Source organism: Aphelocoma coerulescens, chromosome 14 (genome assembly GCF_041296385.1).
Source record: "Aphelocoma coerulescens isolate FSJ_1873_10779 chromosome 14, UR_Acoe_1.0, whole genome shotgun sequence".
Classification (NCBI taxonomy): Eukaryota; Metazoa; Chordata; class Aves; order Passeriformes; family Corvidae; genus Aphelocoma; species Aphelocoma coerulescens.
Genome location: NC_091028.1, coordinates 15,372,601 through 15,393,585, shown reverse-complemented (window position 1 = coordinate 15,393,585; position 20,985 = coordinate 15,372,601). Strand labels below are relative to the sequence as shown.

The window sequence follows — 20,985 nt, the reverse complement described above, 5'->3', positions numbered from 1 at the left end:
ACCTTTGTCACTAGGTTAGAGAAATTGCTTTAGGCTGTAACCAGGAAGGTTGATACTTACTTTCTCTCCATGAATAAAAAGAGGGAGAACAATAGGGTACTTTACGTGGGGTGGTTTGGGACTTTTGGTATATCCATCCTGATCTGCTTGAGCATATCTAATAAGTTTGAAACTCGGCTTGATGAAATGATGCTTTTGGATATGCAGGAGTTAAAAATGGAGGGCTCTGGAGTCCAGTTATTGCCAGCCTGTGAACAGACCATCTTATAAGAGACACCTGTGTGGAAGGTGACTACTGCACTGTGAGATCCAGAATTTCCGTGTTGTTCTGGTTATGTTGTGTTTGTACCACGTGGCAAAGTCTGGTGCTGCAATTACTGCCCCAGCCTGGCCACCTCATGTCACTTGCTCCTGTTGATGATGCAGCCTTAGAGGGCTGCACATCAACCATACAGCTGTGAGGTGCTGAGCAGACCATTTCTGAGAAGGTTGGGGTAGGGCCGTGTGGTATATTGGATAAAGAGGTATCATTTTACAGCTCTGTCTGAAGCCCAATTTAACTAACTGTTAAAAAGAACACAAGCTCATCAGTTGTTAAATGGCAGAACAGCTGTAGGTGGCATAGCTTGTGGCTTTCAACTGAACATATGGCATAAAATGGTGTAGCTGACTACAAAAATCACTTTTAAATATTGACACTGCCTTTGATCTTTCTTTTTTTAGGCAGTGAATTTTGTCAACTTTGAGTAGCTCTACTTCGGTTGCAGGAAAAAGGGAAATAACTGGATTCTTTGTTTGTGTTTTAAACTAAATAAAACATTGCTTTCTTATTTTAGGAAAGTTCTCTTTTTTTCCAGGCCCTTGCCACTTCAGAAACTGTAAAGATTCTAGTCACTGACAAAACTGTTCCATTGTGAAAAATGCTTATAGTGTTAGAAAATAAACAACCAGAAGGATGCAGCTTATTAGAGATCCTCTTTACCAACATTTAATTAATGTTGTCTTCTGAAGTAGGAATGAATACTTTCTTCTGAAGGAAAGAATACCTTCAGCACAGGCAGATTTCTTGGCTCTGATATGTGAGAACACACAGCCTTTGTTGTGTCAGGAGAGTTGTTCCTGCATTAGTGCCTGAGGGTAGCTCTTAAAAGAGTCTGGTGGTCCATCTCAAAAAAAAATTTAAAAAGAAGGGTTGCAAAAGAAAAAAAAATTAAATAAACCCAATACACAAGCAGCAGGGCATTGAAAGTTACTAGAATTCAGAAATAACCTCACTTTTTATTGGTCCAAATGTCTGCAATTTAAGCATCCGTCAGAACTAATGTACCATAATGATTGTCATCTGTAGTAATAAACTTTTCTAATATGTGTAAGTCTTTCCCAATAGATGGCCCCTGATTTTTTTTCTCTTTGGGAAAAGAAGAGGGAGGGAGAAGACTGTGGGTTTTGTGGAAGGGAGATTTGGTTTGCATTAGGCATGATACAAACACAGAACTGAAAAATTTTGAGGCAACTTGGCACCAGATGTTCTTCAGCAGCAAGGCAGGCTTTTCTGCTAATATACGACAACTCTTAACATTGGTTTTAGACTTTAAAATTTTGAATTCTTCTCTTTAAAAGTCAGTAAGATTTCTAAGGAATGCCAAAAATGGTACCTAATAAGTTCAATTATCTGGAAATTAAGATTATTAAATATAATTAAATTGGTAGGCTCCTCATAGCTGACATAAGCTGGGTTTGAAGCCAGGGATATTACCTCACCTGTATGAATATTTTTAAGAATACTTCCTTCCTGAAGCAAGTAAACATCCTTTACATCTCTAGAGCAAGAACGATGATGCATTTCAAAGCTGTTTTAGGAGGAAGAGAGCATCAGATTTGAGAGGAGGGGATAAATGGAGTAGAAGAGAAATAACAGATTGTATAACATAATCTTACAACAAGGACTCTTACAACAAGGTTCTTAAAAGAGGCCCTCTAGATATAGCAGGGACTTTGCCACTAAATCTAGGTCTTTATTGAAAACTGACTTTTTAACATTGCATAAATATTTTTTTGGTGTTTGTTTCATACCAATGGAATTCCAGTGGGTGTATGAATTGATCTTGTATCTGGTCTTCTTCAAAGTGAGAAACTCCAGAGCTTTTTTCCCAGGGTTATGATACTTATTAGGTGATTTGAGAGACGAATTGGAGTGAAGGCCAAAAGCATAAGATTTGGCATACAAAAGGCAGGAAAGATAATTTATAATCTGTTTATTTTGAACTCTTCTATATTCTGTGCCTTTGCAGCTGATCCTCTTTTATTCTTTTCAGCCTTCTTGTAGATTATCCTGTAACATTCATAAATCTTATTTAGTGAGTCTTGGTTTCCTATTAATCTACTACCTGAACAACATACTGGAACATCCGCAGTGAAAGAATCAATCTGTTCTGCTACATCCTGAATGCTGTACTTGCATGGTAACCTCAAAGTTATTTTAGCAGCGTAAGTGCTAAAGAGCATCTACTCAAACTACCTCCATCCCTCACAGAATAAGTAATTATTTATATAAGAACTGTACCAAACATTATATTTTCATACTTGATTAGAAACTGGCAGATGATCTTCTCTTATATTTTGATTCTTTTATATACCCTTTATAGCTATTTAGGTATAACTCAGTTACTGTGTTGTCCTACAATGACTGAAGCACAAATATGAAGACAGGGTGTTCAACTTGCTTCCAGTTACTCAGCTGCAGTTAATTATGTGTATGTGCTGTTTTAAAAAATGCTCTGCTACGATATTATTTGAGGCTGTAAACATTTTTAAATTGCTTTAGTGGGTCAAGGTTGAAAATTGAGATGAGCACTATAACTTACAAGGCTATAACTGTGAGCAGTTGTAGACACAAAGCGATTCTGGGAACTGTGCCTGTGGGCCTTGTTCAGTGGGACCTGACATAGAGACCCCATAACTCTGTGTGACTCTTACAACATGAGCCTTGCCTTACAGGATCAAGTGGTCTTCCCTAGTGTTGTTAATTCTTTTTTCCTCCTTGGTTTTGCAAATCAGCGGGATGCTGTGCCTTTTTCGCCTTCACACCAGAAGTGGTGCTTATCCTAGAAAGGCATAGCTTTTCCCTGGATTTTGGGAAAGGCAGAAGGGAGAGCCCTCTGTTTCTAAGGAACTAGTACCTAGACTATAGAATTCGTAGAAATTTTGCCCAAAACAAAATACATATAAATAAACCTAAATAAGTAATTCTCTCTTCCCCCTTTGTATAGCAACATCACTTCAAGTGCCTCTTGCAGGAAAATAAATTCCATATGTAAGAATGGGAAACATCCCACTTCAACTGCCAAATTCCTTTGATGACTTTGAAAATTTTCTTCTTGGAAGTCCCTCCTCCTTGTTTGCTGTTACGGGTAGGTGCATTGGAACTATTCTTTCCGTGCTGTGTTGTTTTTTCCTCTCAGAAATTCCTCAGCTATGCTTCGCTCACTTTGTAAGCAGCCTTCTGTCAGCTTGGTTGCAGGCAAGGAGTAGCAAACACGTTAAAGACAGGGTGGCCGAAACCAACTTGATGGTTATCCTTAACACTGGTGTGTGGAATTAGTCTGCCATGACCAAATCACTGTGTTTTCTTTAGACCTTTCAGGTTTCCACTTGGATTGGCTACAAGCTACAGCTGTGCTCATTGCTGCAGCCTGTTCCTCTTAGATGGATCTACACCTTTTCCCATTCAAGTTTATCAGCTCAAAACCAAGCTGTCCTTGTCTGTGGCCCAGTGAGAGTTACAGGGAATGGCTTAACTGCCCTTAACTTCACATATGTCATTCCCTGGCATGTGACTGTTACCTAACCAGCAGCAATGAATGTTTTAGTATGCCCAAATAACACAGCTCCATGTACTGTGCTCATTACTAAAACATACTACTTAGCAGTGTCCTTGCCACACTGGCAGTGCTCTAAGATTCATGTCACCAGCACCTCATTAAGAAACCTCTAAACTCTGCTTTTCCGCAGTACGCTAAAGAAAAGTATCTCCTTTGAGCAGAAGCTTCCATTCACAGCTGGCATTTCCAGCAGCATCACCCCATCTCATCAGGACAATGAGGGAGGGAGAGCAGGTAGCTCTCGGAGGGCAGTTCCATGTTTTAACCCCCTCACAAGGCATATTGGCCCATAATATTTATTTAATGTTAGTATTGAGCATTTTGCTAAGGGTGTGGTTGATGTATGGGAGGTAGAAATAAGGAAGCTGTTGTTGAGGAATATAAAGGGTTGTAGATGCATTTAAACCCAAGGAAGAGCATTTTCTCTAAAATGATAGGAAAGAGTAAACACATTTTCAGCTTGGGACAGTAGGGGAGTACAGAGGAGGAGGTACCCCAGGCTGAGCAAGAGCAGTTCTGAGTGTTTGTGCCTTGCATGTTCATGTGCCAGCATAGCTGCTGAGCTCTGGGACCGTCTAACATTTGAGCCCCACCTCATTCACTGCATCTTGCTTTTACCATATTAGTTGTTTTCTTGTGCTGTGGTGAGCTCCTCATGGCAGTAGCACCTCTCCTGTGTCCATCTGGCACACTTGGTCCCACATGTCCTGGCACTCAAATAACAGATGAGCAGTGAACATCTGAATGGCCATTATTATGCTGCTGCTTCCCAGCCGTGCTATCACTGTGCCACTTTTAATAATTCAGAAGTGATGTAGAGGAGGGGGAGTTAAAGGGCTGCAGCAATCTTTGTTTCTCTCTGTAGAATGTGATTCCTCCTTGGTGGCTCTGTAGTTACCAGGGAAACAGGAGAGGGATGGCAGAGCACCGCGGGGCTGGAGTGGGACTTAGGGGTTGGCTCCCTGGCAGCCGCACATCTGCACCAGGGGGCAAAATGAGGGCTTGCCTTTCCTTGGTTTGGTGCCTTTCCCCCTCTTTTCCACAGTGGTTTTGTGAAACTTAATTGTTAAATAGGTGATGCTCCCCAGCATTGGTGTATTTGTTGAAGAGTCTTTTTATCATTGATTTTAATAAAAATATGCTGTGTTGGAAATGAGCATTACTGCTGGTGGTTTGGAGGAGTTGGGTGATCACAGAATCTTTCTCTGAAATTGACTGGAGCTCTGGTTGTACACAGACTGTCACTACTGAGAGGTTGTTTAATGTGTTTGAAATGCTTTGGCACTTCAGGGAATACATTTACTGGAAAAGACTAAGGACCACTTCAGTAACATTTGCTCAGTGCAGCATTCTCTGATTTGATAAAGGTCAAATTTCAGTTTTAATAATTAGCATATCTAGTCTAATCACCTCCTGTTCTAGCTGTACTGACCTGAATAATGCCAGTCTCGGAAGTTTCAGGGAGAGAGGCAGATGAGAGCTGGGGAGCAGCCCCTGCACCTCGGGGTTGTCATTGTGGCTCCCGAGGGCTGAGCCGTGCAGGCAGGGCGAGGTGGGTGGGCGGCTGTGTTTACTCCACATGTTTAGGGCTGGATCCATCTTTCAGGTGCCTAATCTACTGGCATTAGCTGTGCTGTTTGTTCCATACCTGTGTTAGGTGCTTAGATTTTCCGCAATTATGCTGAAGTAGTTCTGAGAGGATGACTTAAAAACCTTTTACTTACGGATCAGTGGAACTTGGTGATTGGTTTGAGATGGGCTGTTGGGCTCTTTAACTACAGGCAGAAGGACTCTGCAATTTCATATCTCTGTCCCTCTTTTCAGTGATAGGCTAGGGAAGGTGAAACAAGATGTTCTGTAACAAGTTAGTTAGTTTGCAGCTGACTGGCAACTGTTTGCTTGATTGCTTTAGAACGGGGCCAAGAGAGTAAAACACCGTATAAACACACTCTTTTGAATTTCATGGCAAATAAATACTGTTTTTCCACACCAGAGACTTATTTTGAAGTCTGAATTCAACAGATTTGTCACTGTGGGACGAGCCCTGAGGTTTCATTTCCTTGTGCCCAGTTTATGCACACAAGTGAGGTATTCATGTATAGTCAACTTAAAGTTGAACTTTAACTGAATTTATGAGCACATAATGGGGTTGATTTTCCAGTTACCTTTGTGAAACCTTCAGAAATGGTTTACAGACCTCTTGCCCTCCATTTGCCTCCACAGAGTCTGCACACTCAAGGTTCAAAACCTTGAATATGGAGTATATCTACTTCAGATTCATAATCCATAAAGCAGAGTTAAGAAAAAGTACTGTGTATATGCTAGCAAGGTTTTAGCCATAAAGTTCAGTATATTTTCTCCAAAATGTCAGATTCTGAAATTTAATTCTGACACTTTAAAACTCTGATTAAAAAAACAAACAAAAAACCCAAACAAACAAAAAAAAACCCCAACCCAACAAACCAAAACAAAAAACCCCACCAGGGTGAAACAATACACTTGGGCGCCAGAAGTGATGTTTAGGAAACCATCATCTGAATAGTTTCTTGCAGCTATCCTTGTGTATTAAGAAGGAATGCTACTCTGGTACTCAAAATTCAGAGATTTTTATTTTCCTTTTCTTCATTTTCAGTTCTGGGTTTTTTGGTTTGGGAGGGGTGTTTTTGAAAAAATCTCCTTTTAGTGTAGTAGTTGTTGATAGTAAGAAAGATTGCATTGAAAAATAATAGTTCAAGATTAAGTTCTCTTCTGTTTCCTCTAGATATGGCACTACTGGGCTTAGCTTTGGTTCTCTCTGAATCTGACATGTTAAATGTACTCTTGTTAATTGAAAAATATCTTCAATATAAACTGCAAATTGCATCTACAATGATGCAAAGATGAAATAGTTGTCTCTTGCTAATACATGCTTATCTCCAGCAGCTGTGTTTCAGTTAAGACACAAAATGGAACCAAGTCCAGCAGAGTCACTCCTATCACTGTTGCTTTTGCCAAAGTTAAAAATGCACTGAATTATTGTCACTGAAGTCAGGAGAGGGCTTTGAATTCAGAAAACATCTATTGAGTGTATGATGTCATTTTTATGAAGTCATTCTTTGATTAGAATTGCAGTTTAGAGAAAACTGACTTTTGCTGTAAAAATAGTGAAATTGTTGTTAAATCCTAGTCTTGCAGAGTGATTGGGATTAATTTCCTGTTCTATGATGCTGCAGTGAATAGCCTCTTTATCCCCAAACTACAGGAAACTGCTCAGTGTTTTGTATGAGGTTCTGCAGTGTGTGTGTTCCAGGGAGCTTGACTTTTAAGGACACAGGCACATCTCCGCTCTGCCCCAGCAGCTGATGTGCAATGAAAACATTGCAAGCTATGGAAGAGAAGCAGTTCATGCAAAACTGTACTGTGCAGGTGTGGAGCTGTGCAGGATTGCTTGTGTAACCCTGGCTGAGGTTTGTGTGATCCTGATGCACAGCAATGGTGTGGTTGCTGTGTATCTGGAGGAGAAAATGTCAACTTTATTGGGTTTGTAGTTGTTCAGTTTTTAGCTGAAAATTCATCCCTGAATCTTTCAGTCAGTGGATGTGTAATTAAAAGGATATATTTGAATAAGACTGAAATTTTGTAGTCTAAACAAATGTTGCAAGAGTATATCAACAGAACTGATAATGGTCTTGATTCTTCTCATCCTCCTGGGATGTGAAGCAGTACATCTAATAAAACTCTAGACGCCTAGTAAAACATGATCTGCTGCCTCCTAACCCAACAATTCTAAGCTCAGAAGCTGATTCTGCTGGTACTCATTGCTGAGGTGTGAGCAGACAGGATCTGTAGAAATTGGCTCCAGGGTGCCAGGAGGTGCATGCTAGGACTGGTTACCCTTTTGACTATTGGCTTTCTCCTTTGTTTCGTGCTTTTTTTTTCCCCCAAAAAGAGGCTAGAAAGTATGACAGATGTTTCTCCCTCCAACCTAAATTGCTAAACCTAAGCTTCCCAGTCTTACTGTAATTGTGTCTAAGTTGCCCTCTTTTTATTTGAAACAGGTCAACTAAAACAATATTTACTTGAAGTAATTTGTGGAGAAGGATGTTGACTCTGAAGCTGTCGACTGTTGGGTTTTGCTCCTAATGTAGATAAAGGATAATTGTGATTATTTAGGACAATAGTTCAGAAGAAAGGATAAAACTGAGAAATCTAGAACTTGATGTTTAAGAGACATTGGAAGAAATGGATCTTAATCTTGCCAGTTAAAGTGGAGTTAGAAAGATAACTTCACTATTAAAGCTCACTAAAAGCTTCTTTATGAGTCTCAAGAGCACTGACTTGGATTTAAAAGAAGTTTTTTTTTAGTATAATTTAACAGAAAAGACATCATTTTGGTTAAATCTTTATGGTTCCTGTACCAATCTTTTCCTTTTTCTAGGATCTTTTTGATAGATCTTTTGTGTAGATATCCCAGTTTCTGGGTACAGTAACTCTTGTTAACAATCAAAAGGATTGATCAGTCTTGCATGGAGGGACTCTTTTTAATGAATTGTCAGGAAGCAGGGTTTTTTTAATGTTTTTAAAATCATATGTGAATCAAATGCAGTTTCTGCTGCAAGGTTCAGAGGCTTAAAGCTGTGTTTACAGATCAGGGGGAAAGATATTAGACAATTAAAGGCATTTTAGGGGGCTACAACTCATTTTGTTAGACTGTAAAAGTATTTCATCTTGCACAGATGAGGGAGTGATCCTCTATGCAACTCAGCTACCACATTAGCAGATATTGGCAGGATTTATTACGAGTGCTTTATCCCTTTGATTAGACCTTGATTACCACTCAGGAACCAGATACAGCTTGCAGCCATCTCACTTCAGCTTGTGCAAGCGTGTGATGAAGGAACATGCAGACAGATGTTTATAGCATGCCCCCCATCCTCCGTGTTTGAAAGGCTTACTAAGGTTCATCAAAGAAAGAATCCCTTACTTTGGGGCAATTCTGAGCTGTGGTTTGCAATTGAGCGCCCCTCAGAGAGGATTTTGAAAGTTTACTTGCCTCTCTGCTATGTATTTTCAGGTGCTCTCACAGTTGGCCTTGTGCGACAGTGTCAAACCATCCATGGACGTGACAGGACCTGTATTCCTCCACGGCTGCCTCCCGAGTGGGTCACTACGTTATTTTTCATCATAATGGGAATCATTTCACTAACTGTCACATGTGGCTTGCTGGTGGCTTCCCACTGGCGAAGAGAAGCTACTAAATATGCCCGCTGGATAGCTTTCACTGGAAGTAAGTGACCTCAACTGCACAGTTGACCTGTATGCAGGATAAACTGGTGGAGTCTGAAATAACACCATAGTGTTGGAAAGGAGCAAGTGCTTAGGGCTCCTGCTATGCAAAACATTCCTTCTCTTTAAATATCACATCTGAGGGAAATATCAGTCTTCAGAAATAAAGGGGTCGTTATCTTAAGTGACTGCAATTGAGAGGGAATAATGGTGTGAAAGAAAGGAAGGCCTGACCCCTTTACCTTCCTTGGGCAGTGCCGTTAATTGACCTAAGAAAATGAGCAGGGATAGAAGAGTGGCTGTAGTATTTCATACTTCCCCACTTGAATATATCCAGGACTTAATCCTAGCAGCATGCAATTACTGAAAATTCCCTCTCTGAGGCAGAGGAGGCAGTTGGTACATCTGAGGTAACCTGTCCCTTACTCAGGTGTCTTGTGAATACCTCGTTCAGGGTTGAGGCTGGTTCAGTCCTGCTTCATGCTCACAGCAGCTGCTTTATTCAGAGTATCTGCATCCTAATTGGCTATGCAGGAGGATTGCCCACTGCAGAGCATCTGCTGTGCTTCACAGCCCTGAGACTTCTGCTTCCAGAAGTGACCTGCAGCCGTGCTTTAGCCGGAGGGAGGAGTACCAGTGCTTTTCTGCCTCCCCTCATTCTGCTCTGCTTGAGCACCGGTGTAATTCCTCACAGCTGAGCCTTCTCCAGCCCTGTGTTTGCACACAGGGAAACATGTCCTATGGCTACTTCAGTGCAAAAGAAAAACAGTTGTAATGAGCAAGGGGAATAACTTTAAAACTTCCTTTTCTTGGTGTGTGTTACAGGCTTAGCCCAACTGTGAAATGGTGCCTTAATGGTGGGGATGACAGCATGAAAAAGCTCAAAACCTGAGGGCTTTTAAATTGACTTGAATTATGACAAACCACTAAAGGTAGTGTGAACACTAACTAGAAAATGCAAGTTTGTGGTTTACATGGGCATAAATAAGGTTTAATGGAACTCTGTGACATCTAATGATATCTAATATGAGTAAGATTTAACCTTGTTTTTGGGAAGGCAATAGTATTAAAAGTGCTCAGCTTCAACAAAGGTACTTCACTGAGGCACTTGTACAATGAAAGCCATCTTTCTGACAGCGTTGCTACACAGCATATTAAATTAATAGTGCAGTTCTTGCAGACAGTGGAGCTATTGAAATGCTGTATCCGTTGTGATTGACTTTCATTTATTTTCCAGTGAATGATTAAAATAGCAGACCTGAGTATTACTGAATATTCCATCCCAGCTTTTCCAGTGCACCTGTTTATCTAGACATATTTCATGTGTATCTGATAGATGTGGGGGGGTTTGAAGCCAAAATGCCATATAAAGTTAAGATGCTTACAGTAAGGTGGAGTCAAAGCTCTTGGGTAAAGAGAGGGGTTTGTTCTAGATATCAGTGTTTTTCTTAAATATCTCAAATCATCACATCCCTGCAGCTTTAGTTTTCTACAGCTGTGATGATTAGTTCAGCCAAAAAGTACCCTAAAGCTGTTTTGTTTTGGGTTTTCTCTCTGGAGATTTCTTTAGGCTTGCAACAGGTTCATTATTAGATGTCTCAGTATAAAAGGACATTTTTATTTCAGCACTTGTCTTCTTGGTATGAGATTTTTAGTAATGAAACACACTAATTTGTTCTTTTGCAAGTCAGAATTATTCATAATTCTATTAAGATATGATCGCTGCGTTGCTGAAATTATAAAATTCAATGTCTCTGGCATTCTTCTTCGATACATACAAGTCTGTGACCTTTGCATTCCTGTTAACAAAGATGATGGGGAATTATATCTGTGAACTCACTTGTTAGGGAAACTAATTTTGAAAAATAGAAGTGAATGGAAGGAAGAATTCTAGATTTTTCAAAAAGTTGTTGAGAGTGACTTCTGTGGTTCACTGGATGCAACACAAATTAGTAACCTATTTGTAGGTTAGTAGCAGGAAATACACAGCCATGCGGAATCAACTTGGAATACCATGAGCAGGTCCTTCCTGTGAAGTGCCAGTGCTGTTTAGATGAAAACATGTGTAACTCATTAGAAGGGGGTAGGGAAAACTTTATATTTGTATTACATCTCATCTGCAAGTGATTTCAAGACTCAGTGGCCTCGTGCAGGCTGCTGGCAGATATTCTTCTCACAGAACTTTCTGAACACAACTCAGGACATCTATCCTGGGCAGGCAGGGAAGTCTGCTGGGGCTTCCAAGGGAAGCTCTGGGACTGGCAGCTCCGTTCCTCCAAGTGCAAGGGGGCCTGGAGTAAATATCTGAGGGCAAGGGAATCCTCTTGCTCATTCCTTCCCTTGCAACTCTGAGAGCAGCAAGGAAAGTCTGGTAAGAGGTTACTTTTGCCCAGTTCATGCTGGAATTTATATATAATTGTATAATTTATATTTTTCATGGAATTTTTGCTTGTAATCTTGTCATCTTGGATGACTCCAGATCTTTTCGAGTCATACCTATAAGTATGAAGTATTGCTGAAAGTGTGGCTTTGTCTATCGTGTTCAGCTAAGAGAAATGTAGAAGACAGAAGTTTGATCTGTCAGTTCTCTTTCCTGCATACTGTATACTTTCCTGTATCCTGTATACTTCCTTTTCTGAAGGGATACACCCCAGAGGGTATTTACAAGCACAGGATTTGCCTCATTCCCCAGTTGTTGGTGGGTTTACTGCACAGAAACTTATCCTTCTGATGTCTCTGCAAATAGCTTTGTGGAGAGGAGAGATATTGCTGTCCTCCAGGTCATACTGCATGAGTGACAAAAGTCTTGTAAGTGTGAAGGTTTTCCTTCATTTTTTGTAGAGAAGAGTCTTTCAGGAATCAGTATTCCTACTGATGTGATAGGTGTTGTCACTCTGGGCATAGATACTATCAAAACTATGCCTGATGTTTCAGTAGTACCACATTCATACAGTGTGATGAAGAGTGGGTTCCTTGTTGGTGTTCATCTGTGCACTACCCAGGTTTTGTGTGTTTCTTCAATGGACGGGGTGTTACAAACCCACAGCTGTGCCCGGTGTGTTGGCAGCAGGCAAAGCTCTGATGAGCTGTTCCTTTGCTTGTATACCAGAACTGCCTTTTGCCATCCCAGCTTCTAAATCATCTCATCACTAACTGTGCTCTGGGACATAGTGACACAAGTTGGTAGCCAAAAAGTAACCTGGTTTTGCTATTATTCCACATCTCTGACACTGCTCTTATTTTGCTACCTCTACTTCTTGTTTTCTGTACTGCTTGTTTTCTGCCTTTGGTTGAAAAGATAGCATGTGGTGAAGGTGTGGAAATCTCAGATGTTGTAATTGTCGTGGTCCTTACGACAAATACTGTTAAGTTCCATAATTAGAAACAATATCCAGAGCTTATTCCCTGTGGAGGTCACATAGGTGATCTCATGTATGTTATTGCAGTTTTGGCTATTGCAGGAATTCACAGAGCACCCTCAAGATCTGTTTACATCTTACAGATTTAGGTCTCTTACCATCTGCTGCAACTAGAAAGATAATTAATTCTGTGTTTGCTACTACTGAATGAGGTGCTTCTCTGAGATTTATCAAGGGAGAAGATGCTAGACAGAAAAATTGTATTTCTACCTTTTTTCCAGCAGTTACCAGATGGTCTGGATTTAGTTTGGGGTTTTTTACCTGAGGATGTAAAAGTTCATGAGCAATAATGGACTGCTTTTTGGAATGCAAGTAAAAATGGGGCAGGATAATCACATCCTTAACTAACAGTAGCTATCCTGTGAACGTCTGGTGCTCCCCAGTGCATAAAGTGCTTCTTGAGTTATTAAAGATTTGTACCAGGTGCTGCTTTCTATGTTATGTGTCTTTAAAGAGGCAAGCAGGTATTACTATGAGCCCTCTGAAGACTAGACCTTTTTCTAAGACTGGATTTCTTTTGAAGTTGTCATTAGATGCTCAAAACAATTTCAAGCTAAAGAATTATAAGAACTAATTGGGTTTACAGCCACCATTCACATGCAGACTAGAAACCTCTTCTGTGCTTACATGGATCTGCTCAAGAAACACATACCCATGCTTTCCTCAGATGGACTCAGATGTTTGAGATACAATAGAAAAAAAAGGAAGCATTCTTTAAGGATTAGATTGTGCAGCATGGAATTACATGGACCAATAATCATGTAGATTAAAACTTTCTTGATTGTTTAATGTTTAACGTCTGGTTGCTGGTTCTGTTCCAACAAATGGCCTAACGAAGTGGCACTGAGCAGGAATGTGGTAACTGCAGTTGCCAGATGTTTTCTGTTTGTGCTCTTTCCCTTCCGCTTTGAAGAATCCCCCGACGGTGCGGGCACAGTGCGAGCGAGACACGAGCCCCCTCCAGTGGAATATCTGGGTTTTCCTGCTCGGCACTGGCAGCCGAAGGAAGGATCCTGGTGCTGGCTGCTCTTGGCTCAAGGTGTCGTGAAAGCAGCTCTGTGTGTTTTGGAAGGCAAGGAGGAGCTGATGTTCTGATGTGGATCGTGCTTTATGAAAGCATCCTTCTTTGTTTATGCCCAGGTCCTCCTTGGACACTCTGAATTCAGATTCATCATGCCCACAACCAGTATCTTCTAGAATATGAATGTTCTTTCCTCAAAGCTGAGACCTGTGCTATGGAAATCATAAGCACTAAGATATAAAATACGTGGTAAACTGTTTGTCTTGGATAAACATGGAGTCCATTAAAAATGGTTTTAGTGTGGGCACTGTAGCTGGATAAACTGGAGCATCTGTATTTAGTGAGGAAGAGCAGTAGTGAAGCTACATTAAAAAATATTGATGCTGCTCCAGCCGGTTGTTTCCTCATTTGTAAAGACTAGAAACTTTGTCCTGGTGAGGCCAAAGGGGACAGGCAAGCTCCTATTTTATTTTACATACCTTTGGAACAAAAGCAGCTGCAGCACTTCTGACTTGCAGGGGAGACAGTGATTAAGCTGCTTGCCAGTGGTTTTTCATGTTGCTTGTTTGACTTGTAAGGAGGCTCAAGTAAGGAGCAGCATCCCCAGGGTTTCTTCTGTCTTGTAGTGCTGGAGAAGAGAGAGACAAAGTCAGCACCTGTGTCCCTTGCTAACAAACTAAAAGCAGCAGCCTGTATTAACTGGAGAAAGCTGAAAAAATCAGCATATGATGCACTTTGTTCAGGCAGGAGCATTGTAACTTGGCTTGAATTTTCTCTTCTGTGTGGCCAGGCTATAGGCAAAGTGTGTGGACTAGGAGAGGCTTCAGTGTGAGCTGTGCTTCATGTTAGAAGATGTTGGTATGTGGATTTGTGGACTTGGTGAGGAAACAGAGCAGGTTCAGCTCCTCTCTCCCCCTAAATCTAATTAGACTTGGTTGAATAATAGGTATTGCAGTGCCATGTTCCACTCACAGCAAATAATGTCTGAAACAGCAGTGAAATTCATAGAAGTGAAATAAGAGTAAAGCACTATTACTTGACTGAACTGGTAGAATCAGATAGAGTTCTGTTTTATTCTAATACTGATTAAAAAACCCCAATTGTACATTCTTGCATATGCAATCAAACCAATTCAAAAGCTAATCCTTTTTATTGTGAAGAGTATCTTGCCTCTCAGAGGAGCCGTATTTGGAAGTCATTCCCTTGGTTGAGACAGTAGAGTCCTGCACAGCTACATCCAAACTAAACAAGGTTACTTTTCCAAAGATGTGTTACAGGAACACTGAAGTTGTCATCTGGGAAACAGCAGTGGGTGTTCTCTCCTGGATTTGATCAGGATATTGAAATGTGCTGTGAGGAATCTTGGCCACTATTGATAATTGAAGGCCTGTGAAATCCATAATGTACTTCTTTAACAGCAGTTCTGGATTTCTTGTACTTTCACAGAGTCAGTTGCAAAACCAAAACATACACATAAGTCTAACTTTGAGGTGAAATAAAAACCCTAATTGCTTGGTCTCTTTGTTCACAGAGTCTGGATTTAGTTTTTCACTAAGAAGCTTGGATTAAACTGAATCAGAAAACTTCCATTTCATTGTATTCCAATGGGAAATTCTATGGCTGTTTCATTATCTAAGGAAACATTCTTATAACTTCAGGAAACGGGTATCTTTTAATCTTAAAATAAATGGTAATGACAATCTGAGTGTTTTCCATTTTTAGCAAAACTTTTACAGAAAAGGAATCTGTGAAGAATGGGAGAGGGCAACTACAGTTGAAAAATACAACTGATACAGAAAAAGTTTCTTCAATGTCGAATGTTGGTTCATCTTAACTGGGCAAAATGAATCTAAAATAACTGGAGAAGAAATTACTAAACTTTGAGATGGTGATAGAAGTATATCTACCAATTTTTTATTCTGTAAAGAGAGTTTATGATCTAGTGAGCAGAACTGAAATTACAGTCAAAATTGGGGACTTTTAGTCTTTCTTGGGAGTAGATGAGGGATGTTTTCAAAGTGACATAAAGCCTACTCAGTCATTTCAAGCAAGTTACCAGCTCAGATAGCTCTGATCTCAGCCCTTCAGTTCAGTCAAGATATTTTGCTTGTTTTTCTGGAGTGCTCTATGAATGGGTAAATATTTTCACTTTAACACTGCAGTGACTGTTTTTTTCTTTTCTCTTTTCTTTGCAGTGATTCTATTCTGTATGGCAGCCCTAATATTTCCAATAGGATTTTACATCAATGAAGTTGGAGGTCAACCGTATAAATTACCCAATAACACAGTGGTTGGGTCTTCATATGTACTGTTTGTCTTATCCATTTTCTTTACAATAGTGGGACTTCTATTTGCTGGCAAAGTTTGTTTACCTGGCTGATGAATGTCTGGACTGCAGGACTGTTTTGGAAAAGAGCAAGACATCAGAATTGCATTCTCAGGAGGATGCCTAAATCAGACTATCAAACACTGACTGAAAAGAGGAATGCTTTGACTTGTTCTCACTATGCACTTTGGATGAAAAAAAGGAGAGCCTTTCCCATAACCAAATACAGACCACGTTGACTAATCTCCTGAGCATACTTTAATGCAGTCAGGTCTGCACTGTGATAGGAACTAATGAAGAATGCTTTACACTGAGAAGCATAATGCCCCATGTTACTGAACTGTTCCTGTTTTTAACGTCTCACAATTTGGAAGTCAAAGTATTTATGAACCTTGTGGTAGACCAGAGGGTTGCGGAGGAATTCAAGTGAGGCTGGCCTCGCTGTTTAGGAGATTAGTATTTTACATCTTCCTTCTGATGAGCAAAGCCTTTGACACCAATGTGGATCAATCTTGCATTACTGCACCAAGAAGCCAATAGATCAAAACATGTTCTCAATGTATGTAACAGCAAAAAGACATACATCCCCTCCTCCCCCATAAGCTCTAGGAAACACTAAGGAACATTTTAGAGGGGGATTTTGTCCTTATATTTATATAAATATATATATAAATATATATATATTTTGCTGATGCAGTATACAGTGTGTGTGTATGTGTGTGTGTGTGTATATACACATATGTATATATATGTATATACACACAAATGGTTCCTGGAAAAGAACTCAGAATGCTTTGCTAGCAAAACACTGTGGTGTGCAAAACTAGAACTCAATAGAAAAAAGCCATTTTTCTGAAGGCCACATAGCTGAGAGTCTTCAGTTTACCTCATTCTTTGTAGCAGCCCTTGATTTTAACAGTTTTTTGTAATAGGTACAAACGATCCCATGCCTTTCTAGGTGCAATTTTAAGTTAAGCTAAAATTCTTTTTATGGTAATTTATTTGTATATGAGGGTAGAAGGTGAGATCATGTCATACCTTAAAATCCTAATTTTGGGAAACTGACACTATTTAAATTATTAGCAACTGTTGTACGGAAATCTCTTTTTCTACTGCTTTGTTACATTAGCATTCATACATGTTCAAGCACAGCATTTTACCATAGGTAAGCATTTCTCTAGCACATATAAAATGCAATGTTTAAAGTAATGCAAACACTGTTCCACTGCAAAGATGGATGAACTTATTTACCTGAGTATTAATTCATCTTTGCTGAAAAAATGAGCAATATAATTGTTTAAAAATGTATGCCTTGTTTAGTAAAGTTGTAATTTTAAATGTAGATTTAATGGCCACCCAAATTTGGAGTAAATATTCCTCACTAAAAGTAGTTTTATTTTTCAACACAAGGTTAAACCATTGAATCCACAGACATCTTAATTCACTACTAGGTTGGTGTTCCAGGGAAGCTGCCTGCACTATCAGTATTTGTTTTCCAGTTAATACATAGTTTACCTGAGATTCATTCTGAAAACAAAAAAATTGTCTGTTTTGAGCATTGTTTCATTGAGCTTACTAGAGGGAACTGCATTAATGAATAGACACTCATTTTAGAATGAGGTCTTTGTTAAAATAAAATCAGCAGTTTCCAAAATGATCACTTACCAGATAAGATGGAGTGTTTAAAAATAACACAATTTGCACAATTATTTTAAACTCTGTGCCATTTAGACCATAGTGGGTCCCTGTTTTCTCCATCTCTTCCCTCTCCCCTTCACAAGGTATTTTAATACAGAAAGGTTATTTGTTGATGTATTTTTTTTTAATTATTAACCAAACTTGCCACTGGTTTCTAAGTAATTTTTTTTTCCAGTCAGCTCATTTACAGGTAGAATGGAGTTTTAATGGATCACTAAATTTTTCTAAAGTATACTAATCTGTAAATACAGCCAAGCACTTACTTGGAAGTCATGGTTTAAATATAATTTGGTTCCTAATTTAAGCCTTCATCTGCATGGGCAGTCTGAGGCCCCTAGCAGTGGAGGTAAAAGGCAGGGTTCAACTGCTTGGTATGTGTTAAAATTGTGGTGTAATCACTACTGTGTCCTAAGATAAAGTATTCACTAAAAATGGGATTATAAATTACTTTTTCAGAAATGTTACACTTGTAAATAGTTCAAGATTTTTGTAACTGGAACACAGCTGGGGGGTGGGGAGAATTTCTCAGCTGCTAAGATTTCTTTCCCTTCCTGCCCCTCCAATTTACTTATTTCAGTTATTGTAACATCATGTGGATTTAGGCTTTGATTAAATGGATCATCATAATAATAATGAAAAAGAAACACTTACCTTGGAGCATACCCAGACTGTGGTTGGCTGACTGGAAATTTATCTGATCTGCCAGTGCTATTGCTATGAATTATTAAATGTTAGCAAAGGTTTAACAAATAGGTTTATTAAATATTTGAGCATTTCAAGTCCAGAAATAGATGCAGCCAAATGCATTTAAAAAAAACCCGACCCAGTAATTGAAGAGACAGCTGTCAACAGTTGCTTTTAATAAGGTCACTAAGTACTATATAGTACAGTATTAATTTATAGCAGAAAATCATATCTTGTAAACTGTATATAAAACACTGTTTTATGGTGCAATCATTTGTCAAACTTATGTCTGTTACTTTTGTTTTAAAGTTGTGTGCATTTTTTCATACCTAAGAGCATCACTGTAAAATCTGCTGAAGACTATTTATAGGTTTTATTTGCACAAAGTTCTGTTTTGAACTACAGGAAGTTCGTATTGAACATGCCTAAACATCTGTAGACTTTTTCAGTTCATGAAAAGCAAATGTTTCCATATGAATCTTCTCCAAAGGTAATCCCATATTTGTGTTGAGTGTTTACATAAACTTTTCTGATTCTGCCAGCCATTATTTTTTAACTTTTTGAAGGACAGCTCATTTCATACATTACTAGAGAATTCCATTTATTCCATTGCTTCTAAATCCTCCCAAAGGTTTGATGCCCCATCATAATGTAATTTGTGCACACTTTGTCATTTTTTTGGCTAACAAAATGTAAGATTGGAAACTGAAAAAATACTTTCAGAAGGAAAACTAGTAAATTTGTCCATATAAATCTTATCATTGAGCTCAGCTGAAATAATTGCCTGGGAGCTGTTTGGCTCAGACCTGGGGAGGGTGTGCTTCCCTGAACACACCAGCCTAACAATGTAACGTGGTTTTCCCCCTGTTAATCCTGCTGGAGAGCGATGCCAGTGTCCCAAAGACACGGGCAGTGTGCCACAGCGCCGGGCCGGCCTCTGGCTGAGGTGATGCCGCCACAGCCGGGCCCTCCTGCCGTCCCTGTGTTTCCGAGACCTTGTTTAACCACTCCGGAACACAACTGTAGGTTCCTCTTTGCCCCGACACACCCACAGGAAAATGAAAGCTGTCCTTTAAAACCTTTGTGAAGGATGAACATAATGAAGGAAATGGTGTCTGCAGGCGGGCTGTCCCGCCTGGGCTCGAGGCCGGGCCCGCCGCCTGCGCGCCCCGGCCTTTACTGAGGTTGTTTTCTAATTGGTTAGAGCATTTTTTTCAATTAATGATTTCCGAACAAATGTTAATACAAACTGTATAAAATGAACATAATTTTCTTCACTTGTATTTTTGTTATTGAGCAAGTTTATCAAAATAAATTGTCTACTAAAGCGACTGGCCCCGGCTGCACAGACTGGAACCGGCCCCGCCCCGCACACAGGTTCCCCCTCAGGTGTGCCCCCTCAGGTGTCTCCCCTCAGGTGTCTCCCCTCAGGTGTCCCCCCTCAGCTGTCTCCCATCAGCTGTGCCCCCTCAGGTGTCTCCCCTCAGTTGTCCCCCTCAGCTGTCTCCCATCAGCTGTGCCCCCTCAGCTGTCCCCCCTCAGCTGTGCCCCCTCGGCTGTGCCCCCTCAGCTGTGCCCCCTCAGGTGTCTCCCCTCAGCTGTCCCCCCTCAGCTGTGCCCCCTCGGCTGTGCCCCCTCAGCTGTGCCCCCTCAGCTGTCTCCCCTCAGCTGTGCCCCCTCAGCTGTCTCCCCTCAGCTGTCTCCCATCAGCTGTGCCCCCTCAGCTGTCTCCCCTCAGCTGTCCCCCCTCAGCTGTGCCCCCTCAGCTGTCTCCCCTCGGCTGTCCCCCCTCAGCTGTCTCCCATCAGCTGTCTCCCCTCAGCTGTCCCCCCTCACGCCTGGCGAGCCCCTCGCCTCCTTCCCACCAGCGCCCTCAGGCGGCGGGAAGCGGCGCGCCGGAGCCGGCCCCGTCTCCACCGGCAACGCCGCCAACACCGGGCGGGGACGGGGTTGGGCCCCTGCGCTCTCGGGGTCCCGCTCAAGGGAAGAGTCGGGGCAGTGCCGGGAGGTGCTTAGAGGGTTTGGGGGTTCCCTGTCACTGGCGCGGTGCCCAGGGAGGGAGGGGCACGGGAGAGCCTTTTTCCCCGTCAGGTGAGTCTCAGCGGACGGGAGTGGGCGGCGCGGGGTCGGAGGGGCCGAGGGGTCTCCCCCGGTGGGGAGAGGCGAGTCTCGGGCACGGGACAGCGCGGGGTCGGGGAACCCAGGGTTCTTTCCCCGTGAGGTGAGGAGGGTGTCGGGGATGGGAAGGGCTGCGCTGACACCCGCTGTGAGCCGAAGGGCCCGGTGGCCCGGGACGGGGTGAGGCAGCGGAGCCCAGCCAAGGGAAACCCGGGATTTTATGGCTTTTGCTCGACTCGTACCGCACCTAAACCCGAGGGCAGCTCGCCCACCCGCTGCCAGCCCGGCTGGCTCAGCTCCCGCCGCCGCTCTGGGGTTTGCTGTGATTAATCTCTTCTTCTGGTTGAGCTTTGTAGCTGGTCTCCCAGCAGCTGTGCACACATATAATTAACTGCATAAAATCCCTTAACATGCAGCTTCTGCAGAATGGTTCCTAAATGTGTTTTCTATAAAAGGGTAATTGTAACTTATCTTTATTTTTTAGTTTACTGTTGTCCCACATACAATATAAATTATCATTTAAGTTGCTGACAATACCTTTTAAATAGTGTTTATTCCTGAGTATTTTAACTT

At 41.2% G+C, this 20,985-nt stretch overlaps 1 protein-coding gene across 2 annotated transcripts in view; it reads left to right on the top strand.

Annotated features, from left to right (window-relative positions):
- MOSMO (modulator of smoothened) overlaps positions 1-19,619 on the top strand; it is a 31,277-nt gene extending 11,658 nt beyond the window's left edge. Inside the window, exons 1-3 of one of the 2 annotated variants that reach the window (XM_069029950.1) lie at positions 3,257-3,410; positions 8,935-9,147; positions 15,782-19,619. In XM_069029950.1, coding sequence (XP_068886051.1) covers positions 3,320-3,410; positions 8,935-9,147; positions 15,782-15,966 — 489 coding nt within the window. In that variant the 5' untranslated portion in view covers positions 3,257-3,319 and the 3' untranslated portion in view covers positions 15,967-19,619. Of the gene's footprint in view, positions 1-3,256; positions 3,411-8,934; positions 9,148-15,781 lie in introns of those variants that run through there. The other variant, XM_069029949.1, reaches the window with a different exon arrangement.
- The last annotated feature ends 1,366 nt before the right edge of the window (positions 19,620-20,985 follow it).